The sequence below is a fragment of the Malaclemys terrapin genome, chromosome 18, assembly GCF_027887155.1.
Source record: "Malaclemys terrapin pileata isolate rMalTer1 chromosome 18, rMalTer1.hap1, whole genome shotgun sequence".
Lineage (NCBI taxonomy): Eukaryota > Metazoa > Chordata > Testudines > Emydidae > Malaclemys > Malaclemys terrapin.
Window position 1 is genome coordinate 22,129,051 of NC_071522.1, and position 26,151 is coordinate 22,155,201.

The following is a 26,151-nucleotide window of genomic DNA, read 5'->3' on the forward strand; positions in this document are numbered from 1 at the left end:
TGTCGGAAGGAGATGGGTGCTGCTGGCAGAGCAGAGGATCGGGGCCTTTGGAGCCACGTTCCCCTCTCTCAAGGGGCTCTGGACATTGATGTGTATATATGTGTATAAATTCTGTGCCTTTCCAGCCCTGGTCTGGGCTTTGCTATCTCAGAGTCTGAGTCCAGGGCCCCAGTCAGTCCCAGCCCCGAGTCAGCAGGAGCTGGGAGCGTGGGCAGCTCACAGACTGGGCTGCTGAAGGCGCAGGGGCCATAAATATGGGAACGATGGGGAATATCCCCCGGCACAATTGAATGCCCATGGGGTGAGATGGCGGCTGGGTGGTGCTATTGGCCAGGGGAGTCACAGGCCAGCCTGTGCCAGGAGAGGAGGTTGTGATTTGGCCCAGGCTTTTTATCTAGAAAGTTTCCCTCCTCCCTTACCTTTCCCTGCTCCCCTGGGTGAAGTCCAGCTCCTGCCATGGCCTCTGAAATGCTGCTCCGGGTAGGACAGTGCTGTTGCGTGGGGGAGCGCAATGGAATTCCATAGGGGGATTCTTTGCTACTTCCAGGCTCCAGGGTTTGCTTATTTGACCTGATAAAAGCTCCTTTGAGGCTGTTCTTTTAAACCCCAAACCCCTCTAAAGAGACTCTCTCAGCCTCCCCTCTCCCACACCGTCTCCCAGCCTACTCCCACCCTATCAGGCTACCAGAGGTTAGCAGAGGCCACCAGCACTGCCTTGCTCTGCTGTGATGGAGAAAGAAGCGAGCTTCACGGCCCTTAGGGCCTAGGGGACATTTTGACCTGGAAAAGGTTAGTGTTAGGTGCTGCATGTAACCCTGGCTTTCCCTGCGCATCTGTCCCTGTGGCTGGCTCACAGCGAGAGCAGCCGCCTGCTCCTTCCGGCTAAAGAAGGGTAGGACTGGAAGGGACCTCGAGAGGTCATCTAGTCCAGTCCCCTGCACTCAAGACAGGATTTAGTATTATTCTAGACCATCCCTGACAGGTGTTTGTGCAACCTGCTCTTAAAAACCTCCAGTGTCGAGATTCCACAACCAACCGGGGCAATTTGTTCCTGTGCTTAACTACCAAGACAGGAAGTTTTCCCTAGTGTCCAACCTAAACTTCCCTGGCTGCAATTTAAGCCCATTGCTTGTCCTATCCTCAAAATTTAACAAGAACAATTTTTCTCCCTCCTCCTTGTAACAACTTTTATGTACTTGAAAACTGCTATCATGTCCCCCCTCAGTCTTCTCTTTTCCAGACTAAACAACCCAATTTTTCAATCTTCCCTCATAGGCCATGTTTTCTAGTGTTACCGAAATGTCGGGTCCACCTAGCTGAGAGCCAGTAACAGCCAGACAGGGATAAGGAAAAAGTTGCTTTTTTCTGCAGAGGAAAGGAGAGCTTTGCACCTTGGTACAAAAACTTTAACTTATACAAAAGCTAAAGATTTTTTATACACTTAAACACAGGCCCTGGTTGTGTTAACATTTGATTGGTGGTTAACAGACCCTGTACTTTTGCTATTTGGCCAGTGAAAACCAGTTTGGGACCAGCTCCAACTACCTCAAGGCCTTGAAAGGGAAGACAGTTGAACAGTTCAGGCTACTGTGTACTTGAGGTGTCTGCTTCCCCCTAATGGCCGCTGGCTGCCATAACGGCTGCTAGCTGTTAAGGGGGGGCGGGGTTGCTGCTGACTGTCACACTAGCACTTTAATCATTTTTGTTGCTCTCCTCTGGACTTTCTCCAATTTGTCCACATCTTTCCCAAAATGTGGTGCCCAGAACTGGACACAATACTCCAGCTGAGGCCGTATCAGCGCCGAGTAGAGCGAAGAATTACTTCTCCTGTCTTGCTTACAACACTCCTGCTAATACATCCCAGAACGGTTTGATTTTTTTGCGATTTTGTTACACAGTTGACTCATATTTAGCTTGTGATCCACTATGACCCCCAGATCCCTTTCCTCAGTACTCCTTCCTAGACAGTCACTTCCTGGGAGACCTTGTATTCTAGGTCCCAGCCTGCAGTGATCTTTGCATGTTATTCTTCTGCAGAGACATTAAACTTCCGAGAGTACACGAGAGTCCGGCCTTGGTTTGCCCCAACAACAGGGCCTTTAACTTTAAAAACAATAAGCTAAAAAGCCATTGTATGGTGCCTCTCTAATGGGCTCACGGGACTGTGTGATGGTCTGTACTATTATGGTCACCACGTTTACAAGACTGTAATAAATGTTGTGCAAAGTAAGCCTTGTGAGGTATCATTTGAAAACGCATAATCTGCTGAACATTAGTGTTCCGGTGAAATACGTGATGGGGGGATGTAAATAAGAAACAGGGGAGATGTAAACAGGAACAGCTGTTCTGACAGCACAGCAGTATAAAAGGCTAGAGAATTAAGGAGCCACAGCTGTTCAACAGTCCAGATATCAGAGACCGTTCAGTGCAGCAGACGAGGCAGCTTGGAAAAGGAACCACACCTGAATATTGCAGCTGGATCATGGAGCGAAGCTGTAGGGATGTGAGTAGTCACTCCCCACGTGAGACTGGGCTCTGCTCAGGTTCAAAGCTTTGGCAGACAGTGCTTTCCCCTTACAGTGTGTTTCCGGCACAATCATTGGTTCAGCCAAGCACTGAGGCGGCAGCCCTGGGGGAGTTTATTGCAGGTGACTGGGAGGTGTCCGCTCATTGAGTGGGACTGGGAAGGACCTTCCTGCAGACTGATAATATATGCACTCCAAGATGTGCCCTGAGCCCCAGTCTACCATCCAAGGCTACAGAAAAGTCTGGTTAAAAATAAAGCTACATGCAGTCACCCTGCTGCGGGGGTGGGGGGGAACAGGCAGTGCCACAATCCCTGCACTCAGGAACAATATGGCTTGGATGCTCCAGCTGTTGAGAAAGCAATTTACTGCAAAGCAAACAGATGTAAGCTGTTCTCCAGTGTGATTAGATGTTGATAGATGTTTGGCTGTGTGTGCGTGTTCCCTCTGTGTGCTGCCCCAGCCCTGCGCAGACAGCTGGCACGGCAGACTTCGAGCGAATCACCCAATGACCACAAGATCCGTTAAGGTACGAAGGCATCCAGCCAGGTTTATTGTTGACAAAGCCTGGTATTAGTATCCCGCAGACTCTACCGGACCACTAATACATGTATGCCTGTAATAATGTACCAGCTCAGTGAACGGTGGGACTTTCCGTTCCTCTCTAAGGCCAGACAAAGATACTCCCTCTGATATACATCTTTATACCCCAATACAAATAAGTTAGTACTGCCCCTCTGACATAGTTAGTTACCGCCCCCGATGTGGATAGTTCTTACCCATTACCTTGTACATGTTGGTTCGATCAAACATCTTTATTATGTACTGTCATCCTGACCTTATCTTTTAGGAGGGGTCAGTGTGTTCCTGTTATCCTTGGGGAATGGTTTTGTACCATCCTTGATATCGGGATGTTCTGGTATCACTGGATATCGGGATGTGTTTGTGTGAGCACTCTGTGACTGGCACTTCTTAGGAATGTGTATTTCTGCAATATCAGCCCTGTTCTTGCCAGATTCTGTGAGCAGGTCCTGCCTCATACCAGGCCTCTGATACAAGGGCGTTTGTCAGGCTCTCTTCTTACTACATCTAGGATTTAGGCCAAAGCAATCGAGCACGTGAGCCACTGAGTCAGGCTGGCCCTGCTGACCCATGTTCCAGGCCTGTGCGCAGGGCTGGGGCTGGGGTTTAAATGGGGACTTGTTCCTTTTCCAGTTCCCCTACCCTCCTCCTTAGGGAGCGTGCCGTGGTCAGGTTTGGAATCCAGGCTGGTCACATACTGTGAGCTCCTGTTGTCGTGACGCTGTCACCCTTTGCCCTGGCTCCAGTCTCACGGGCTCTGAGGCAGGGTGGAATGTGCTGGCTGGATCTTGGGGTGCTGTTTACAGTATTGACTCCGCTTTTGCTGTGTTGATCCCACCATGGCAGAGTGACATTTTGGCCCCTGGACTTGCTGCCTTATTGGTGTGGAATTTTGATGCCACTTCCTCCCCACTATGTGGTGATGACCGCATTACCCCTCCCATGCGGCATCGCGCTGGGTTTCGAGGACATGTCATCTCGTGGCGTCACAGCAATAGTTTGATGCTGCCACATGAAGATGTTTTGGGGATCACATTTGTATCACCCGGGGACTGAAACAGGGGTGCCCCAGCTCTTCCCCATAGAGCCCCAGTGAGTATAATGTGACCCAAATCTAGGGTTACCATACATCCTCTTTTTCCCGGACATGTCCGGCTTTTCGGCACTCAAACCCCCGTCTGGGAAAATGGCGGCTCTGCTCCTCCCCAACTCTTCGGCTCTGTTTAAGAGCCGGGCTGCCCGAGCACTACCGGCTTCGGGCAGCCCCCGTGCCTCCAGACCGTGCGCCCCCAGCCGGGCACTTCCCCTCCCAGGCTCCGGCGGCACAGGGTCCGGAGGCACGGGGGCTGCCCAAAGCCGGTAGCGCTCGGGCAGCCCGGCTCGTAAACAGAGCCGAAGAGTCGGGGAGGAGCAGAGCCCCCGCGGCTGGAGGCTCTGCTCCTCTTCGGCTCTGTTTAAGAGCTGGGCTGCCCGAGCGCTACCAGCTTCGGGCAGCCCCCGTGCCTCCGGAGCCCGGGAGGGAAGTGCCCGGCTGGAGGTGCAGGGTCCGGAGGCACGGGGGCTGCCCGAAGCCCGAGAGCTACCGGCTTCACGGTTTGCCGGGCAGCCTCCAGACCCTGCGCCCCCGGCTGGGCGCTTCCCCTCCCGGGCTCCAGCTGCGCTGGGGAAGCGCCGGCCGGGGGCGCAGGGTCTGGGGGCTGCCCGGCAAACCCTGAAGCCGGTAGCACTGGGGCAGCCCTTTCCCCCTGTCTGGGAGTGGGAGGGAGGAGGGGGCGGGGAAGGGGCGGAGTTGGGGTGGGGCTGGGTGGGGAAATGGGCGGGGCCAGGGCCCGTGGAGGGTCCTCTTTTTTTATTTATGAGATATGGTAACCCTACCCAAATCCAGGTGGCTGGGCCTGGCCTTACAGCTCTCCATGTATCTGAAGCCTGAACGTGGCAGCAACCGCAGGAGCAGCGAAATCTTGTGTTGATCCAAATCCAATGGATAGTCTGTGCCTGTGTTTGTCAGGAACACGCCTGGGAGCCAGGAAAGCAGGAAATAAGGGAGCTAAAGAATGAGCGACAACGGTGCCCCTGTGACGCTGGGTCACTGATGCCCCGTGAAGGAGAGAGTGCAGGGGTATCGCCACACCAAAGGGCGGGGGCACAAGGCATCAGCAGGGGGTTGAGGGAAGGACCCATTAACTCTGAGCAGCGCTGCCAGGATTCGCACTATTCTTGTCTTGTGATTTGGGTCCATTTTTTCCAGGCTCCTTGTGGTGAGGGGAGACGCTGCAGGTGGCTCAGTTACCCTGGCTCAGCTGTTGGCAGTTCCAGCCCCTGGACCGAGGTGAAATCCCGCTCCCTGCAGAAGCAAGCCGCCATGGCCGGCCCCCATCCCTGTGGTAAGGGGGGTGGGGTATATAATCCAGGGAAGTGGAAAGGCAGGGGAAGGAGTAGGAGAGGTGTAGGGGGCAGGCACTGGAGCCTACCTGTTTGGGGGTGGGTGGAGAGGATGGGACTCCCTGGGCTAGAAGGAGAGCGCTGGAGGGCCTGCTGCTAGGGTCTGGGAGGTGGGGATGGGAGGGGACTGTTGTGTTGCAGAGGGCATAAGGGCAGCCTGGCCTCAGAAGGGGAAGGTCAGGAGGAGACAGGCTTTGCCACCAGGGGAAATTACCTGCCTTCCCCTCCCCCCCAGGGAATGGGGAGCCACTGGTGTGGGGGCTGGGAGAGATGGGAGGGAATGGGGGAGGCTAAGACAGGAGCCCTAGGGAAGGGGGACCCCGAATGAGTCCCAGGTTGGGACATTTCAACCAACAAGAAGCTGCCCTGAGTGCCTGACAGGAGCCTCCTCCAATGGGAGGCTTCCCATGGAGCAGGGGGGAAAGCCGGGGGAAGCTGTGCTGGGGGGTGTGGCTGTGTGAGAGGCAGTCACCCCCCCCACACACACACACACACAGTGCCCAGAGCCATGGGGTGTGGGGGGCAGGAGGCTGCAGCCGGGGAGGGGGAAACGGGGTTCTCTAAGCTGCCTAGGCAGGGAGGGAGATCAGTGCCCCCTGGGGGCAGTGCCCTTGCCCCCATGCTCAGGGTTTGGGCGGGGGTAGGATCTTGGGAGTAGTCACTGCCCTGAGAGGGAAGGGCTGGGTTAGTCAGGACCCCCCACCCCTCGGTCCTGGGCACCCCAGGTACCCCGGGGAGATTGGGGTCCCCCAGTGCTGGGCTGGCCCAGGTACCCGGGGGGGGGGGTTGGGGTTTGGTACCCGGGGGGCTGGTATTCCTCAGTGTTGGGCAGGCCCAGGTACCCCGGGGGGATTGGGGTCCCCCAGTGCTGCCAGGCTCAGGTACCTGGGGTGGTGGTGGTTGGGGTTTGGTACCCAGGGGGGCTGGTATTCCTCAATGTTGGGCAGGCCCATGTACCCGGAGCGGATTGGGGTCCCCCAGTGCCAGGCAGGCCCAGTACCCAGGAGGAGTGTGTGGGGTGGGGTCAGATTTAATTCCACCAGCCCTGCTGCAAACATGCTTCACACGCACTGGCGGACTCAATTTAGACAGCAGAAATGGGGGCTAATGCTTCTCCCCAGCAACACCTGAGGGGTGACGGTGGCTATTGGAACAGCAGGCAGAGGTCCCCACCTCCTTCCCACCTCCAAAGACACCTTCGAGGGAAGTCAGGCAGCAAGGACAGAGGACAGAGAGGTTAATTAGCTTCTCTCCAAACACTAATCCCCTTTGGCTCTCCCTCAGCTCTCCAAACAAACTCCCTTCTACAGGACAAGTAGACTGTGCTGGGCCAAGTTAACCCACTAACCTCAGTCTCAGGGTTGGTCTCTGCCTAGCCTCTCCGCCTCAGCTGGTGGCACTTACTGTGTCAGAGAATAAATGCTTATAGCTTGGCTATGCCGCCAATGAGAAATACAATCGTCCTCTGCGAGGATTTGAAGTCCAAACACCAAAGATGGAGAGTGGCGCAAGGCCCTGTATGTAGAAAGGATGGGACAAAACTAAGGAAGGAGAATTGAGGCTTAAATATCACAAAAACCTTCCTGACAGTGAGATGTGTCTAGCACGGAACAGCTTCCTCCAGGGAAGTTGTGGCACCCCATCATTTACCCATTAATGGCTGGGTAAAAGCACTTGTGAATGTTCTGTAAAAGCAATTCTATGTCAGGCCTAGGGCTGGGACTGAAACACATGACAAGCCTGTTACCATAGAAATCCGAGGTGCGGGGAAAAAAACTAGGCTGGAATATTCCCATCACCACCACCTGATTTCTATGACAAACTTGTGACATATTTCATCCTCCGTCTGAGCAGTGCCACACAGCTGATTATGTCATTCGCTAGGCCCTTGCATCTTCCATTTGTCCCACTGATGTTGTTGCATGTTCCCCGAGTTCCTCTGAAGTTGGGGACCCTGTGGATGACTGTTTCCCCCTTCAGGGACTATGTGACAGTGAACACAAGGGACACAAAGGAATTTCTAAATCAATCACCTTTTATTCACAGATAAAGAACTAGACATCTACAGATCTATGGAAACTAACACAAACCTACAAGCAGAATTTTTTCCCCAGTGTTCACACCACTCACAGAGCTCTTTGGGTTTTGATCATTCCTTTCAGGGTCCCAGGACCCTCCTTTCCTTCCCTCCCCTACCTGCTACCCCCCGTACAGCCTTGCCTTCTGGGCCTGATAGCCTCTCAGAAATTGCTGATGGGAGAGGCTTCCTTTTGTAATGTCCCAGTGCCCCCCATCAGGTGACTCTCCTCAGTCAAGTCCCTGTCAGTTGATACATTACTTGATTACAAGCCCACCTGGGAGCTCTGGTTCCCCTAAGAAGTAGGCTGCTCGCTGTCCTAGGGTGCTTCCATTTGATGGGAGAACCACCAGGTTAACCACTCTCGTTGCTCTGTGTTAGCCATGTGCTAACACTTCCAGCCATCCCAGTCCAAGACGCAGATAAAAAGACAACAGTGAAGATACGCTTGCACTCAAAATGGCATTCATAAGATGGTGTTTGTAGTTTGATTTAGACATGTACAGACTTAACTAATCCATCACACCAGATTCACTCCCTGCAGACACACAGGGGGATCTGCCCCACTGTGGATTTCTGATGTTTGGGGAAAGCCTCCCTAGCAAGGGCACATAGGCAACCCATACTAATGCTGGGTGGCTGTTTAATGCCAGCCAGCCGCTAAGCAGTGTGTAGTGATGCCCCACGTCCGGTCACCTGGGACGGAATGAACTCGGGGCTCTTGATTTGAAAGCATGAGCTAAAGGGTGCCTGGGTTGAGTAGTGGACTTGGGAGATCCTAGAGGCTATACAAGGACATATGCATGTGGGCCTTGGTACACTGTGAGAAGGGGAACAGTCGGGTTGGGGAGGGAGAACAGGTTTGTTTAAGGAGCAGCTGACACTCCATGCAAAGCTCTGACCACTGACGGAGACAATTCTGTCTTGGCTGGTTGGATTCTGTCTCATCCTCTCTAATTCTGCACAGCTGGGGCCCTGTGCATGGGGGCAGGATACTTCTCTCTGTGCCCGCTGCTCCGGCATGAGCCTCAGCCTGAGACGCAGGCATCAGTCCCCAGCAGTCATTATGGTGCCGCACACAGGAGTCTGGATGGGGAATAGGCGGCAGAGACAGGTGGAAAACAGCCATGGGGATGGGTCCAAATGGCAGCGATCAGGTCCAAATTCCCCCGAGAGTGGGGGTGGGAGGCTGGTTTGGTTCATGCCCATCTCTGCTCTTAAGGGATAAAGATCCTGTTTTCCCAACCCCGAGGCTTGAATGGCAGAGACCAATACCAGCTATAAGCCCTCCCCAGCTGGGCAGCACAGCTCAGAGAGCTCTGACAATCCCCAAACGTTGGGGAGGGTGGGGGGCTCTGGGTGGAGATCTAGAGCTTTGTGGGCTCCGGTGGGTCCAGGCTGCTGTCGGGAGCTTGTGTGTCTCGAATCATGGCGGGCGTGGGCAACACAATGGGCAGGGCGTTGGTGCCCCGCTCGTGCCAGCACATGTCTAGGATGGGGTAGAGCTTGCCCTGGAACTCCGCCTGGAAGGTGTAGATGGGGATGAGCTCGTCGGGGCTGTCGGCGTTGTAGAAGGTCAGCTCGCCCTTCTCGTAGTGCAGGTAGACGCCGATGCGCTGGGGCCGGGCCGTGAGTGGCAGCGCGGTGCGGGGGTTGTTGAAGGCCTCGTAGACCTTTCCTTCCTTCAGGCCGATGAGCCACACGCCGTGCTCGGGAGACTTGTGCAGCTTGCCCTTGCGGCTAGCTGTGCCCTTGATGATGCCCAGGCGCCAGTGGCTCTTGGTGCCTACGATCACCTCCCAGTAGTGCTTGCCCCAGGAGAAGCCCTTGTTGGCCAGGATGCAGTTGCTGGAGTCAAAGCGCTCAGGGATGCTGCCCCGGCGCTGGTAGAGGAGCCTGCTCTGCACCACGGTGTTGTCCTTGGTCAGCTCCAGCAGCGGGTGTCCTGTCACCGGGTCCAGCTTCAGCGTCTCTGGGGCTAAGGAAACACATGGCAATCAGAAGAACTACAGGACGGGAGACCCAAGCAGCTGGGCCCAGGTGAACCCTGAGCAGCGCTGTGGGTTGGACCAGGACCAGGAGAGCCCTGAGCAGAGAGGCAGGCCTGGCCAGGTGCAAGGAAACCTGGGAGAGCCCCGAGCAGCCTAATGCACCAGATCCAGTAGAGCTGGTCTTGTCCCCAGGCAGCGCCCCGCCTAGGCTCTCGCATAGCCAGGAGAGTGACCCATGCAAAGCTTCGCGTGGCACATGCCTGAGCAGCCCTGCGTGTGTCGGACAGCGTGGCGCAGGCCTGAGCAGCCCTGCGTGTGTCGGACAGCGTGGCGCAGGCCAGAGCAGCCCTGCGTGTGTCGGACAGCGTGGTGCATGCCAGAGGGAGCATATGCACTTGACCGTAGGTACACGCGTACCCTGAACACGCTGCAGGGGACTTACTGTGGGCCGTGCAGTACCTGGCAGGACTCTGCGGAGCAGACGTTTCCATACTGTCATCTTGATGTCATCTTGGTGGAAACCTGGCTTAAAGGAGATGGCGCTGAAGGTCCCTTCAGCTGGGTGCTGGGGGAGAAACTCTGACCTGGAGGGAAAGACACTCCCATGCAGTGGGGTTTAGTGAGAACATTTCCGGGCCTGGCTTCTCTCCCCGTTGCCCACATCTGGCAGAACTCAGAGTCTCCCTGGCTGCTCTAGCCTCCATCTGTGAGCTGGACGCCGGGCAGTGGGTGCTCAGCAGCCCCCAGGGCATGGGCACTAAGCCGTGCCAGATGGAGGGGGTGTGGGCACTACGTCACTCCTCTCTCTAGGACAGTGGAGACCACGGGAGCAGAAAGCCTGGTGCCTCACTGCCAGGCTGCTCCCAGCAGCACTGGAGATGCTGCCGCACCACTGGCATGGAGAAGGGGTGCAAACTGCAGCTGGCATGGGCACAGCCCTTGCTCACCACTAGAGTTGGGGCCAAGCCCTCAATGCCTCCTGCTCCCCCCATGAAAGGGCCCTCGCCGTAACCACTCCTAGGAAACATTTCCCCTTGGTGGGTGTGACGAACTGGGCCTGTTCTCACTGTGGTCTGTGAATGCTGACAGGGGAGTGTGGCTGGAATAGTCTGCATTGGAGGATGGGAGACAGCCCGAGGGCGCATACCTGAGCTTGTAACACGAGAACCCAGGAAGGGGTTGAAGGCCAGGTGACTCCTTAGCCCGGGAAACTGCACAAAGGCTGTGGGAGGGGTCGCTGAAGCCAGAGTGTGGGAAGCAGGCTGGAGAGATGGCTGGGAGGGAGAGATGGCTCTGACCTCCCAAGGGGGGCTGGGCTGGGATGCCTTGGGACCCCAAGATGGACCTAACTGAGGGGGTCCCTGTTGTCTGTGCCTGCAAGACCTGTCTTGGACTGTATTCCTGTCATCCAAATAAACCTTCTGCTTTACTGGCTGGCTGAGAGTCGCAGTGAATCGCAGGAAGCCGGGGGTGCAGGGCCCTGAGTTCCCCAATACTCCGTGACAACTGGTGGCAGCGGTGGGATCTACTGCATCCCGTGGACGGCGCTTCCTGCAGTAAGTGACTGGGGAGCAGTAAAACAAAGGGGGATTGACGGGGACCAGGCCTGCTGAAGAGTGAGAGAGAGAGATGGTTGTTACCCCTGGGAGTGTGTGACCAGCGAGAAGGACTTTTGCAGTAACAGGGTCCCCCGGGGGGATCGCAGCGAGTGGTCCCAGGGGCAGAGGAGTCTGCAGCTCGACCCTGGCAGAGAGGTGGTGACCTCGAGAAGGGCTGGCACACTAGGGGGCCCCTGGGAACTGTGGGGAGCTGTGAGCACACAGGCCGGTGAGTGGCCAGCAGGAAGATGTATGCCAAGCGGCTTAAGAGCGACCTGGTGGAGCTGTGCAAGCAGAGGGGGCTGTGCATTGGGAGGCTCACCAAAGAACAGCTCATTGCCCGGCTGGAGGCGGAAGATCGCGCGAATGAACTGATCCCTGTGTCGCAGGGAAGCAGCCTGGCAAATGCAGCGCAGGCCCCAGTGTCTGTCCCAGCTGGGAGTGGTCAGCCGGCTGCTGAGGGCTTCCCGAGACCCCTCCTTCCTATGCCTAGGGGAAGGGTGGGGAGGAGCCCAGCAAATACCGAAGGCGCCGTGACCCCCCCGGCCAGCAGGGGATCCTCCCGGCGACGTTCGGCATCCGTGGAGCGGAATTGGCTGGAATGGGAGAAAGAGCTAAAACTGAGAGAGCTGGAGGATCGTGAACAACAGAGACAGCATGAACGGGAGGAGAAAGAGAGACAGAGACAGGAGAATGAGAGACAGCGTCAGCATGAAGAGAGACAGAGACAGGAGAATGAGAGACAGCGTCAGCATGAACTGGAACTGGCGAGATTGAAGGGCAGCGAACCCCCGGCTGCGGTGAGTGAGGGGGGACCCAGGACTGCACGGAGCTTTGATAAGTGCATCCTGGCCCCACGCAAGGAGGGGGAGGACATGGATGACTTCCTGGAGGCCTTTGAGACGGCCTGCGAGCTGCACCGGGTTGATCCCGCGGACAGACTCCGGGTCCTTACCCCCTTACTGGACCCCAAAGCCGTGGCATTGTACCGCCAACTGGGAGAGGCAGAGAAAGGGGACTACGAACTATTCAAAAAGGCCCTGCTACGTGAGTTTGGGCTGACTCCTGAAATGTACCGGGAAAGGTTCCGGAGTCAAGATAAAACCCCTGAGATCTCATATCTGCAACTAGCCGCCCGCATGGAAAGATACGCCAGCAAGTGGGCTGGGGGGGCCCAGACGAAGGAGGACCTGATTAAACTGCTGGTACTGGAGCAACTGTATGAGCGGTGCCCATCCGACCTGAGGCTGTGGTTGGTGGACAGAAAGCCAGAGAACCCGCGACACGCCGGGCAGCTGGCCGATGAGTTTGTAAAGAGCCGGTCAGGAGATAAAAGGGAGGAGTCCCAAAGGAACAGTCCCACCACAACGCAGAGAGAGAGTCACCATGGGACCTCCCCATGGGAAAATACAGAAAAAACCCATCAGAGGGGAGCATCCGGCATCAGGACCATCCGACCTACTCAAGGGGACCCATGGGACATGGGCTGCTACCACTGTGGCCAAAAGGGCCACATACGGGCCCAGTGCCCTAGGCTCAGGGACAGACTGAGCAGACCGAACCCACAGAGGGTTGACTGGGTAGAGACCCAGCCCGGCGAAAGGCAGCATTCCAAGGGAAAGGGGGCTGGCAGAGTACCACCTGCTAAGGAGGGAGGAGAGCTCCAGGCCAGCTCCTCTAGGGGGCTGGATGCTCCAGACTCAGGGTTTTTGGTTTATACGGTGGGCGCGGGGCTGTCCCTCCGGAGAGAGTACCTTGTTCCCCTGGAGGTGGATGGGAGGAAGGTCAATGGATACTGGGATACGGGCGCAGAGGTGACGCTGGCCCGGCCCGAGGTGGTGGCCCCAGATCAGGTGGTGCCCAACACCTACCTGACCCTGACGGGGGTGGGCGGAACACCAGTCAAAGTACCCGTGGCAAGGGTACACCTGAAGTGGGGGGCCAAGGAGGGCCCCAAGGATGTGGGGGTACACCCGTATTTGCCCACTGAGGTATTGATGGGGGGGGACCTGGAGAACTGGCCAAGCAACCCCCAAAAGGCACTGGTTGTGACCCGCAGTCAGAGCCGGCGAGGGGCACTGCGCCCTGGCCTTGGGGGGGGTGCCTTGCCTGAGGCGCAGGACCCTAACCTGGTGGGGAGGGAACGCCCAGGGACACGGCTCAGGGAGGCTGCAGCTTCAGGCCCAGCGGGCGAGGAAGAGCAGGTGGCCATCCCTGTCCCAGCTGCTGAGTTCCAGGCCGAGTTACAGAGAGACCCCTCCTTGCGGAAGATAAGGGACCTAGCCGACCTCAATGTGGTACAGACCATGGGACGAGGTGGCCGGAAAAGGTTCCTGTGGGAGAAGGGGTTCCTGTACCGAGAATGGGCTCCCCCAGGGAAAATGGAGTCAGGGGGGATCAGGAGGCAGCTGGTGGTACCCCAGAAGTATCGCCGCCAGCTGCTGTACCGGGCCCATGACATTCCCCTCTCAGGGCACCAGGGAACCTGGCGTACCCAGCAGAGGCTGCTACGGAGCTTTTACTGGCCTGGGGTCTTTGTTACTGTCCGACAGTACTGCGGATCCTGTGACCCCTGTCAGAGGGGGAGGAAGGCCTGGGACAAGGGGAAAACAGCTTTAGGACCCTTGCCCAGCATAGAGGAGCCTTTCCGGAGGGTGGCCAAGGTTAAAAGGGCGGCTCTGAACCAAGAGAGCCCAAAGCACAGACCTCCAGACTGGAGCGCTGGGAGAAGACCACAGCCCAGTTGGAGCCCCAGAGGTATGGGGGTGGGGAAAGGGCACAGGCCGCATAAACCTTCCCACATGCGAAATGCGAGTGCCATCAAGCACCCCCGTCCTAAGGGGGGGCGTGAAACTGAAGGGGCCTGGTGTAATTCTCACCAAGGAATGGGAGGGATGCGGGGGCATCCATGGGAACAGGGGTAGGTTCGAACTTCCCCGGGTCACTGGCTAAAGTGACCCTGCTCAGTTCGGTCTCGAAGGGGGGAGATGTGACGAACTGGGCCTGTTCTCACTGTGGTCTGTGAATGCTGACAGGGGAGTGTGGCTGGAATAGTCTGCATTGGAGGATGGGAGACAGCCCGAGGGCGCATACCTGAGCTTGTAACACGAGAACCCAGGAAGGGGTTGAAGGCCAGGTGACTCCTTAGCCCGGGAAACTGCACAAAGGCTGTGGGAGGGGTCGCTGAAGCCAGAGTGTGGGAAGCAGGCTGGAGAGATGGCTGGGAGGGAGAGATGGCTCTGACCTCCCAAGGGGGGCTGGGCTGGGATGCCTTGGGACCCCAAGATGGACCTAACTGAGGGGGTCCCTGTTGTCTGTGCCTGCAAGACCTGTCTTGGACTGTATTCCTGTCATCCAAATAAACCTTCTGCTTTACTGGCTGGCTGAGAGTCGCAGTGAATCGCAGGAAGCCGGGGGTGCAGGGCCCTGAGTTCCCCAATACTCCGTGACAGTGGGTTCTAGCCATCCTGGCTGCCCAGTGGCTCGAAGGAGGGTCCCAAGGGCGGAGGGTAAGTGCTCACCTGGAGGGGAATGAGCCGTAGTTCTGTAAAACACAACACACACAAAGGCAGAGTTAGCGCTGACAGCCTCAGCCCCGGGGAACGCTGCAGAGGATTCCTGGCCAGCACTCTCACCCACTCTCCATCTAACCTTGGCACCAGCAAAGGGCTCCTCTCACTGCCACCTCTGCTTCCCGCCCGTGCAGGAGGAAGCCGCACAGACTGGGGACAGGGTGTCTCTGGCAGCCAGGATGGGACTGAGAACACAGGGATGGGAGGAATCAACTGCCAGGTGGAGAGAGGCTGGAGAGGGTGCCATAGAGCCATAGTTTGTCTAGGCTACTCCGCCATGGGTAGGCATGGCACAGTGCCCGTCTCTTGGCTCTCCAAGGCGGCTGCATGGAGGTACCTGGCTCTCCCCTCTCCTGGGGGAAATCTGGCTTTCTGCTTCCCAGGGAGGGAGCATGGGGAGATCTGGCTGTCTGCTCTCCCCGCAGGGTGCATGGGGTGCCTCTATCTGTTTCCCAGGTTGCCTTGTGGGGTATAGGGCCGTCTCCTCTCCAGAGTTTCCATGGTCATTCCCCTGGCAGAGGGACTCACCCGGATGAAATCCAGCTGACTTTCATTGTTGAGTTTCTCCAGCGAGCTCTCCATCTCCTGCAGCTTGTGCAGGGCGTCTGACGTCTGCGTGACCTGGGACTCAATGGAGGCAATGAGGTGGCCAGCCTTCCTCTCAATGCTCCCCAGGAAGCTGGCCTTCTCCTCGTCAATGTATCGGTGCAATTCCTGGAACTCCTTCCGGATCACCCACTTGAAGACGTCGGACTCATTCTGCAGGGGGACAGCATGTTCTAGGAGCCAGAGAAAAATACCAGGACAAGGCGCGGGGTGGCCTTGCCCGCTCCCTGCTTAGCACAACTCAGTCATTCCACTGGCTTATAGGGTGTTATGCCCAGTGCAGACCATGGGCCAACTGCAGCCCACCTGCCTTCTACAGCAGGGCACACGCCCTCCAGAAGAGCCCAGTGGCTAGATCCCTCACCTGCATGTGGGAGATCCAGGCGAACGGCTCGTGGCTGTTCTGGGGTCAGTGGATCTCTCTTTCTTCGGGACATTTTTTGGAAGTTCCTTGCCTTGGTTTTGTCCCGAAACAGAATGAAACCAAATGCAGAAACCGCCATTTATTTTTTTCACAAAATGGAGCTCTTGTTTTGTGGCCACTCCGACTGCTTAGACCATGGAAATCAGCCCAAAGCTGACTTCCCCTGGCAGGGCAAACATGCCCTGAAGCTATCAGTATTGATTTTGTTGGAGAGCTAGTCCTGGCCAGGATATTTTACACCGGTTATCTCACTTTCAAGGACACTGGGTCAAACCAGCTCTGAACAATGACTTGCCCAGCCTGTCTGTACGCCTGCCAGGAGGTTCAGAGCCACGAGAGATGCCCCCCTCACCCCTTTGAAAAGCAGGGCTATTTTTAGACCACGCTTTGTGAAGAACAACAACCCCCCTCCTCTGCTAGCAACAGAAAGCAAGCGTCAAACTGTAGGGCTGGAAGGGATCTCAAGAGGTCATCTACTCCTTCCCCCTGGGCTGGGGCAGGCCCGGGTAACCCTAGCCCAGCCCCGGGAAGCAAGACACTTAGTCACTTGCCTCTCGCCCAGCAGGCAGAGGCCATGGGACCAAGGAGGCTCTGGCATGGTGTGGATTGGTGGGCTGGGACTCAGGGAGGGATGGGAGAACCCCTCCCGGTGTGGGGCAGAGGGCACTCTGGGATTTTATTATTATTTAACATTGATATGGCTGGAGTGCCTAATGGCCAATCAGGCCAGGGTCCACTGTGCAAGGCGCTGTACAAACAGATAGCAGTGACAGTCCCTGCCCTGAGGAGCTTACAGGCTAAAACAAGACATTACAGGGGGATGAGAAACAAGCTGGCCGGGGTGGGAAAGACGGCGTAAGACAACTAATAGGATGTGTGCAATCCTTAGCCAACCGGGAGCAGTAATCGCAACTGGGGCTGCTCCCGGGGTGGGCCCCAGGAGATTCCCAGGCACGGGCTCCTCTCACAGCTCCCTGCACTCACTGCGATCCGGGTTTTATTGTTAACCAGCTTGCTGATGTGCTCATCCAGCTTCCTCTTGTGTTGCTGGACCTCCGTTATTAGCACTGACAGCTCCTCCTGCGAAGGCAGAACATCCTCCTGTTAGACTGGAGTCTCTATTGCACCCAAGGGAGTAGCCAGGTTGCAGTCACCTGACGGGGTTTGGCTCTGGGCCCCACACACCCCCATCTGTGCAGGCCAGCCTGGCCCTGAAGGGAACTAGCTCTCCTGGGGTCAGTCATACTTCATGTTCCCTTGATCACTGGCTTCCCCCCATGGACTACAGGGCACGATGAGACCACGTTCTCCTAGGCTCCATGGGGAATTCATTTATCATTCTTTTTCCATCCTGCCTGAGCTCACCTCTAGGCCTCTTTAGTGTTGTGTTACCTCGCTATTGTTAACCCTAGCAGCTGGGCCAAATTCAGAACTGGGTAATTATGTTCTGTCCATCTAAGATTCTCCCTGTGGGCTCATTTGACATCTAAATTGCTATGCACTGTTAAACGGTTGCTGAATTCCACCCTAGAGGTGGCTGCATTTGAGTGGTGAGCGAACTGGTGTTGTATAGCAAATGCAAAAACCACACAACTCTTGCAAGGTTAAGTTTGCACAAACACTCTAAGAGTCTGAAAATGCAAAAGTTTAGGGTCCAAGGGCTACATTCATTGGGCTATTTAGCATGTTCTGTGTGTTATATGGGATACAATTTACAACATAAACAGAACTATGTTAAACTACCTATTTAAAAGGACATCATCAGCTTGAAACCTCCTCAGTTTAAAAACATGAGTTAAAAGCAGTTTCAGGTATGACACCTGCCCCCGAGTCTCCCAGACAATGGTTGTGGTTGAACAATCACATTTCCCTATTTTGCAAATTCCTTTTTTTTTTTTTGGGTGGACACCAGAGTTAACCACGACCAACTGACGTGCTGTGAAATATGACAGTACCCCTCTACCCCAATATAACGCTGTCCTCAGGAGGCAAAAAATCTTACTGCATTATAGGTGAAACCGCGTTATATCGAACTTGCTTTGATCTGCTGGAGCGCACAGCCCCGCCGCCCCGGAGCGTTGCTTTACCGCGTTATATCCAAATTCGTGTTATATCGGGTCACGTTATATCAGGGTAGAGGTGTACTTATCTACACAGAGTCTGTCTAGACTAGGAAAGGATTCTAGGTTACAATACAACCAGCTAACATGATAGTAAGATATTAATAACCTGTGTCTACACTTGGTGGTAAGTGGTGTTTCAAATCATGTTACCCAACTCAATTTTAAAAGCACCTTTTTTCCTGGCCAAGACAAACCCTGAACATCGAACATTGTTTTAGTTGGTAAGTGTTCTGTCTAGCACAATAACAGGGAATAACTGGTGGGGTGGTAGCACTGCAGAAAAGGATCGGGGGTTACAGTGGGCCACAAATTGAATATAAGCCAATGTGATGCAATTGAGAAAAAGGCTAAAATAAGTCTGGGGTGTATTAACAAAAATGTCCTACGTAAAACATTGAAGGTAATTGTTCTGCTCTACTCGGCACTGGTGAGGCCTCAGCTGGAGTCCTGTGTCCAGGTTTGGAAGCCGCACTTTAAGAAAGATGTGGACAAAGTCCAGAGGAGAGCAACAAAAATGATTAGAGATTTAGAGAACCTGACCTCTGAGGAAAGGTTAAAAAGGTTGGGTGTGTTCAGGCTTGAGAAAAGTAGACTGACAGAGGACCTGACAACAGGGCTGTTACAGAGGACAGTGATCAATTATTCTCTGTGTCCACTGAAGGTAGGACAAGAGGCAATGGGCTTAGGGTGACCAGACAGCAAACGTGAAAAATCGGGACAGGGAGTGGGGGGTAAGAAAAGGACCCTATAAAATCGGGACATCTGGTCACCCTACATGGGCTTAATCTGCAGCAAGGGAGATTTAGGTTAGCTATTAGGAAAAACTTTCTAGCTACAAGGATAGTTCGCTCTGGAATTGGCTTCCAGAGGAGGTTGTGGAATCCCTGTCATTGGAGGTTTTGAAGAAGTCTGGCAAACAGCGGTCAGGGCTGGTCTAGGTTTACTTGGTCCTGCCTCAGAGCAGGGGGAAGGGCTAGATGACCTCCTGAGGCCGCTCCAGTCCTACTGTGTTAGATTGGATCAGTGTAGGCAGGCCCATTATCTCACTCTGATTTGCAATTTGTTTAGTGTGAGTGTTAATCCCTGTTCCAAACTATGAATAAAGTTAAAAACGAGCATAGCGTGAATCCCTGTGTCCTTCCTCTAACCTGGTCAGTGGCCATTGCTCATTGCCCTTTCTGGGTGATCGGGTGGAGAACGATTTGGGGGTGTAGCCAGAGTGACCAGCATGACACTGATTCAAATGCCACCAGTGAGTGGGTTCTTTTGCAGTAACTGCGTCCCTGTGCTCTGCACCGATGCTGGTTATGATTCCTCATTTTCACTGGGGTGAGCAGCCGGGACCCAGAAAAGCCTTGAAGCAGGTATCCCAGATCAGCACAGAGTCAGGGAGAGGAGAGTTGGCCCTAGTCAAGGTTCTAGTTCTGTCGCAGGCCAGACACACCCCACTTCTGAACAGGGCCCCGACTCCGGGCAGGATACACTTCTCTTGCCTCCCACCCCCTATCTGGTGTCAGGAGCGGAAGGGAGCAGGGGCTGAGGCTGTGCGTTTCCATGTACTGGCTGCCACATGATCTGCTGGGTGCTGGTTACATCAACAGCTCGGAGCCCATTGTTTGCCTTGCAGCCTAGCCTAGCAGAGCGCTGTGTCCCAGCTTCCCTGCTGCCTTATCTCAGCTCTTATCAGCCCCCGCTTTTCCAAAGGGCTTTGAACAGTGGAGATGAAAGGCCCTCCAGCACCCCCGCCCTCCCATGCCTCCTGCACTCCCTCGCAGGCAAACATTAACCCTTGCAGCCCCGGGGAGCTGGCTCAATGTTGTTATCCCTGGTTCCCAGAGCGGGAAAGCAAGCCAAGCAGACTGAAGGATTTGCTCAAGGTGACAGATGGAGCCAGTCACTGTCCACAGTGGGACTGGAACAGAGGAGCCAGCCCTGCGATTGGATCACTAGGCCATCCAGTGAGCACATCTGCGCTGGAGTCATGGAGACAGAGCAGGCACAGAGCCTGGGAGGCCTTTTCCAGGCTGGGCTCTGAGATGTTTAATTGATACTAGAGACGGGCCTGAGCTGTGATCAGGGTCTCGCTTTCCCCAAAGTCTGGGGCATCCCGAACGGGATGGTAGGTTCTAGTCCAGCTCAGGGCTGCACAGAGATTCTGCTAATAAATTAGAGGCCTAAGCAATTGGTTTGCAGAAGCTTTTCCCTGGTCTATTGATCCTTCCAATAGTAGTAAAAAGAAGAACAGGAGTACTTGTGGCACCTTAGAGACTAACAAATTTATTAGAGCATAAGCTTTCGTGGACTACAGCCCACTTCTTCGGATGCATATATGCATCCGAAGAAGTGGGCTGTAGTCCACGAAAGCTTATGCTCTAATAAATTTGTTAGTCTCTAAGGTGCCACAAGTACTCCTGTTCTTCTTTTTGCGGATACAGACTAACACGGCTGTTACTCTGAAACTTTCCAATAGTAGTGTCAATGGTTGGAGTCTCTGCTCCAATGCTACGGGTCAAAGTTCACTTGAGCCTCAACGCAGGATGGGTCCAGGGACACACTGATGATGGGATATGAGGCCTCACGCCGAGGGTGCGTGTGGGACTGTGGCACACTGAGGCGCAGCCGAGCCGGCTCAGATCTAGCCAGGTCAAAGCTAGTTTGAGTAAGAATAGCAGTGAACCCCTGGCAGCACAGCGGGGTCCTGTATGGGCAGGGCTAGCCCATGCAACTGTCTGCGTCGTTACTACTGTTATCCGAGCTAGCTTTGATCACGCCTACTCGTGCTGCAATCACACGTCCTGACGGCAGTGCTCAGACCCCGTGGGTTACTGTGGCTGCGGGACAAACCCCAGCGAGCCCGATCCCCCGTCTTGGTGTGCTCCCAGTTCCCACACCGGGCTCAGGATTTATTTCAACTACCTGTGCCAGAGCTCTTGTCCCTCTCTCACACCCCCAGCAGGTCTGGCAATCCAATCAGGGGTGCTCCATTGGCTGTGCTTTTATCACCTGTGTCTTTCCCCAACAGGTGCCATGACGCAGTCAGTGCCCATGACCCGCTGCCAGGCGCTTACCTTCATCCGGCTGTATATGGTAGAGACTGGCAGGATCTTATGCTGACGGTGAGCCCCAATGATGCCGCACAGCCCACAGATCACCTCTTGGTCCCGCTCACAGAAGAGGCTGAGGGGGTTGTGGTGGACAGGGCAGGACTCCTGGTTGGGATCTGAATCGCCCAGGGTCCGCAGCGCGTCGATGACGCAGGCCAGCGTGACGTTGGGCAGCAAGGTGCTGCAGTCCACAGCTTGGCGGCACACGGGGCACAGGAGCTGCTGGTCCAGGTTGCACACCAGGGACCCCACGCAGGACTTGCAGAAGGAGTGCCCGCACTGGAGCATCAGGGGCTCCTTTAAGAGCTCCAGGCAGATGGGGCAGAGCAGCTGGTCCTCCAGCTCACAGACACTCATCTTCCGAGCCATCCTGCCACAGGCGTCTGTCCCGACACGGTGGCTTGGTCCAGGCTTGGAGGAAGAGCACCTGGGCTGGAAAACACAGAGTTCATGAGAACAGTTCCTAATGTAACAAGCAGGATGCCTCCAGTGGAAATCTGTCACCCACCGGCTGAGGAGTTTAGGAGGAGCACATCCCTCTGGGGCGTTTAACTGAATAAACCTCCAAACACATCTGTCCACCTAGGATGGGAGATCCCTCCACAGGGAGCACATTCCAGTGGTGCTTGTGATCCACCCTGGCTGCCCACTAGCTTCTGTGTGAGGTGTTAGGTATTGGTTTAACCTATGAAACTGGGAATGGTTTGGGCCCTGCTGACCTTTGAGATCCTGCCCCGCTGCTGGTGTGATCGCAGGACAGCTGTGCTCGGCTCCAGTCGGTGGCTGCCCCATTTACACAGAATAGGGCTGTTCTTGATAAAAGGGCATAGAGTGCGCTTATTTCCCCCCTGGGCTGGCCGGAGCCCATATTTGATGACTAGCTGCAAGGCCGATCTGTTTCCCCAGACTTCTGCATGGGATAGAGGGGGAGTGGAGTGGGGTGTTCCCTGACAGCGGGGACACGTCTTCGTTGGCACTGGGCTCATTTCTATGTCTCTGTTGAATCCTTGGCTCAAATACTGTACGTAGAATCATTGACTCATAGAAGGGTAGGACTGGAAGGGACCTGGAGAGGTCGTCTAGTCCAGTCCCCTGCGCTCATGGTAACATGTGTTAGGAGCCTGGGCAGCGGGTGAACTGGCAGTTGGGGGAAGCTAGCCCCTTCCCTTCCCTTTCCGCCCAAGGCCCCTCCCCTTCTGCCCCAGGCCCTGCCCCTCTCATTCCTCCCCCTTCCTGCTGGAGCCCAGAGCAGCCACTGCCCCCCCACCCAGGACAGCACCCCCGTCCCCTACCCCGACCCCAACCCCTAGCACCGGGCGGGTGGCGCTGCTACAGTGCCCTCAACCCCTACACTGAAGCATGGAGCAGGTGGCGCAGCCGCAGGGCCCCTGACCCCAGCCACAGAGCACCAGGCGGGCACCAGCCCTGGCCTCCCCAAGTCCCGTCAGGAGGCCGTCGAGCCCAGCCCCAGCCTGGGCCATGAAAGAGCAGAAACTCACAGGCATTTCTGGGGGCGGAGTGTGGGCGGAGCCACACGATGCTGTTTGGGGAGGTTCAGCCTCCCGCTGCCCATGGTTAGGAGGCCTGGAATTAATGCATGTGAAATATCAAGATGAATGGAGGAATCAATCAAATAAAGAGTCGATGCTCAGGAGACAGGACTATAGAACAACCACCCACAGAAATCCTCTGCGAAAAAACTCACTGATTCATAGCTTTACAGCCCCAGAGACCATTGTGATCATCCAGTCTGACCTCCTGGAGGAGGCCAGAGACCTGCCCCACAATCATTCCCAGAGCAGAGCTGTTAGAAAAACATCCAGTCTGGATTCACAAATTGTCAGTGACGGAGAATCCATCAGGACCCCGGGTAAATTGTTCCAATCCGATACTGAAGCAAAGCTGCGAAATCCAGGTTTGAGACTCACACCCACTCCCTTCTTGAGTCAGGCCTGGGTGGAGGATTTCCCCTTAGACGCTGTGATGTTTCAGGGTATTTAAGGGATATGCACATGCACCATCTCGCTGGAAAACTTGGAATAAATCTACAATTGACTTTAGTTTAATAACAATGATTGAATGTACTGAGTTCCCTGAAGGACTACAACCACTTGCTAAGCATTGTCCCTGCCCCTCTGGCCCACGAATGCTTCCCTCTTCACTTCCATGCATCTCTATAGTTCTCCCATGACCTGCAACAGAAGCAGCTGGAGGGAAAGAAACTTAACACGTGAGTAAACGCAGAGACTCAGGCGCATGGAATTCTTACAAGCAGTGCCTTGGCCATGAAAAAGGCCAAGAGGCCTGTGACGAAGTGGGAATTTTCTGTAATATTTTTATGAATCTTGTGTGTGCCTCAGTTTCCTCCGTACTTTGCATTGCTATCCAATGGGAGCTACAGGGTTAAGTCTGCTCCTGGGGCAGCGCAGGAGACATGAGGTGTGTGTGTCACCTGCTGTCCGGGATAGACTTAATGGATCATTAAAGGACTGACTGAGGCTGATCCGTATCAGTGGAAAATCTGAGAAGACAATGGGAAACCTTCATTCACACCTAGCAACCAATGACCAAGAGGAAGGAGGTTCCCCCACACACACCCTCAGCAGGGAAGAAGGACTGAGAGGTACCAGGCAGGGAATAAAGAGTCACTTTTGGGAGAGGCTGGGCAGCTCGTCCTGTGGACGGGCAAAGGGACTGAGAGCATGAAATGAAGTCTGGAGCAGCGTGGCTTGTGGATTGCTCTGGCCTGGCCAGATGGACTATGTCTTAACCTTGATTTCTCTGTGCTAACCTAAGGGCTCCCAATGCTGCGTTCCAGATGACTAATAAACCCTACTCTGTTTTGAAAATGCTGCCTGGTGTCGCTGCAAATGCCTGCTGAAGTGCAATAGTCCTTGAAGAGCATACAGAGTGTATCTCAATAGGACTTGCTGGACACAGCTCATGGTCTGAAACAGCAGTGCTGGAGCCCAGGGGCTCGGTCCTGGAGGCGGTGAGGCTGTGTGGCCAACCCTGAAGGAGGAGTGGGATCCTTTGGGCTGAAGAGGTTCCTCCAAGAGACTGTTTAAAAGCTGGGTCATGTGGATCCGTGGCAATATCCTCCATCTCCTCTGCCATGGCACCCCTGCCCCTAAGCTAAACCCCAATGAACATTTCTGGAGCAAGAATCACTCTGCCAACCCAGAACGGCTCCACGCTCCTGGCAGCAAGAGATTCTGGGCTGCAGGATGCAATCAGCCTGTTCTCAGAAAAGATTCCCCCACATCTGGGATGACCTCTCCAGACATAGACATTGGAGCAATAACATAACATCCTCCCTCCGAGTTTGGACCATCCCTCAGCTGGAAGTCCTAGAAACACTGCAGAAAATCCATGCACCACCTATGATTGATCCTTCTCTTTGGCTGGTGAAAGCATGGAGAGCTCATGGGGCCCCTTCCAACTGAGACTGACAGCACCTCCTTTAAGCATGGCCTAGTCCAGCCAGAACTTGGGAAACAATCCATGCTGCCCGCGTTTCCTGCACCACCCACTAGCTGTGCTTTCACTTCTGAGGAGGCTAAGTGAGACGCTCATCAAGGCGCTCTGTTAACTCCACCTGGATACGTCCAATACTCTGGGCCTTCCCAGTCAGGCTTCAGGTCAGGAGAAAGTACAGAAATGGCTATGAAGACGAGCCATCTATCCATTCTCATAGTGCAGGGTCTCTTCATGTCATTCAGTGTCAATCAATGAAATGCTGATGTCCTGTCTTAGGGGCATAAGCTGAGGTCTGTGGGAAGGCACTGAGGTAGCTACAATCATTCTGCTTGGACCAGAGCCAGAGAGCTGTGATGGGCACCAGCTTCTCTGCCTCCCCTATAAAGTTCCACAGTGATCCATCCTCTCTCCCATCCTGCTTAACCGCTGTAGGAGGCAGCTAGGGAAGATTATGTCAATTAGGTTTCTCTGTTGTGCTCCTGGGCACAGGAACTGGGGATTGTGAATCACATGGGCTCAAATGCCAGCACTACACACACAACATGAAGCACGGCGCTTTCCAGCTAATGTGAACGGCACCCTCTCCCAGATCTCTCAATGCTTGGAGGACCTCAGCACTTAGACAAAAAGCAGCGGGCTCAAGCCAAACCCAGCCAAGCTGGAGCTACTGCTGGTAAGGAGATGAGAGCTTTGCAAAGGACTAGCAACGACCGTGAAGTCATTCTCATTGAGGGCATGCTCACTAAGGAAGGTCATTGCCTAAAGAAACCAGGAGGACCACCACCCTCCTTCAGATCTAAGTGGGACTGTCAGACTCATTTCCCTGATCTCATCTTCCCACAACAAGTCAGGCAGACCAAAGGGGAAATGGGGAGACATATACAGAAACCTTTCCCTGTACTGGCTTTTCAAACGTGCAACGTGACTCAAACTCCAATGCAAAGAGCGCAGGACAAATACCCAGAGAGATTGTGCTTGGGACAGTGCCCAAAGAATTAAAATATAATCACAGCCCAAACCAAAAACTAAACACATAATTACAAGATAGTAAACGACTGAAAACACAAATAAAAAGGACCAGTCTTGGCTGATGTATTGACGTGGGGAGAGAGGCTGGAGAAGACACTTCAGATGAAGCAAGTTCAGTAACCGATGGCTCCACAGTGCATAGACCGGGGAGGGTTTTCAAAAGAAACTCCTCTAAATAAACCTTACAGCCCTCAATGAGCCCCAGAGCCAGCACTACTCACCTTCCACTGCTCAGCCTTTCTTTCCTTCTCCTGCTCGCCCCTTCAGAGCTGCAGGGTGCTCGGCAAGAGAGCAAACCTTGAGGGGTCTTATTCAGCCTGCGACTGACAGAAAGGTTCAGTCCCCTCAGGCGGGCAGAATCCAGCTAACTGTGACAAATGATGGACACACAGCTTCCACGGCAGCAAAGCAAGAGCGCCCTGTCACACCTACTTCTTTCCCTTTTCTTTAAGTCCTACTGAGAGCTTTCCCCCTTGTTTTCTTAAACCTGGCCCGCAAACGTACAGAAAGATGAGACCCACCACAGCCCACAGCCATGGAGAGAACAAGTACTGAGAACAAGAGCCTACCTATCTTCCCGCACCAATCCATGGTGCTT

The 26,151-nt window shown here is 54.8% G+C and overlaps 1 protein-coding gene across 2 annotated transcripts; it reads right to left on the minus strand.

The window, feature by feature from the left end:
- Positions 1–8,915: 8,915 nt before the first annotated feature.
- On the minus strand, positions 8,916–26,151 carry TRIM50 (tripartite motif containing 50). 2 transcript variants are annotated; one of them, XM_054008814.1, is made up of 7 exons: positions 25,775–26,151; positions 21,009–21,471; positions 16,802–16,897; positions 15,316–15,546; positions 14,737–14,759; positions 10,077–10,201; positions 8,916–9,604 (listed from the first exon to the last, which is right to left on the minus strand). In XM_054008814.1, the coding sequence occupies exons 2-7, from the start codon at positions 21,411–21,413 to the stop codon at positions 8,994–8,996; spliced, it is 1,491 nt and encodes a 496-aa protein (XP_053864789.1). In that variant the 5' UTR covers positions 21,414–21,471; positions 25,775–26,151; the 3' UTR covers positions 8,916–8,993. The 2 variants fall into 2 exon arrangements, with proteins under 2 accessions (XP_053864789.1, XP_053864788.1); XM_054008813.1 differs by having other exon boundaries at positions 21,009–21,476.

What these genes read in the sequence shown, in the direction of transcription:
- TRIM50 (XM_054008814.1), bottom strand. Translation starts at nt 21,413, where the DNA reads ATGGCTCGGAAGATGAGTGTCTGTGAGCTGGAGGACCAGCTGCTCTGC. An exon ending in GTCAGCTGGATTTCATCCGG is followed by an intron (nt 14,760 to 15,315) that starts GTGAGTCCCTCT and finishes TGTGTTTTACAG; the next exon opens with AACTACGGCTCATTCCCCTC. An exon ending in GCTCCGCAGAGTCCTGCCAG is followed by an intron (nt 9,605 to 10,076) that starts GTACTGCACGGC and finishes GTGTTTCCTTAG; the next exon opens with CCCCAGAGACGCTGAAGCTG.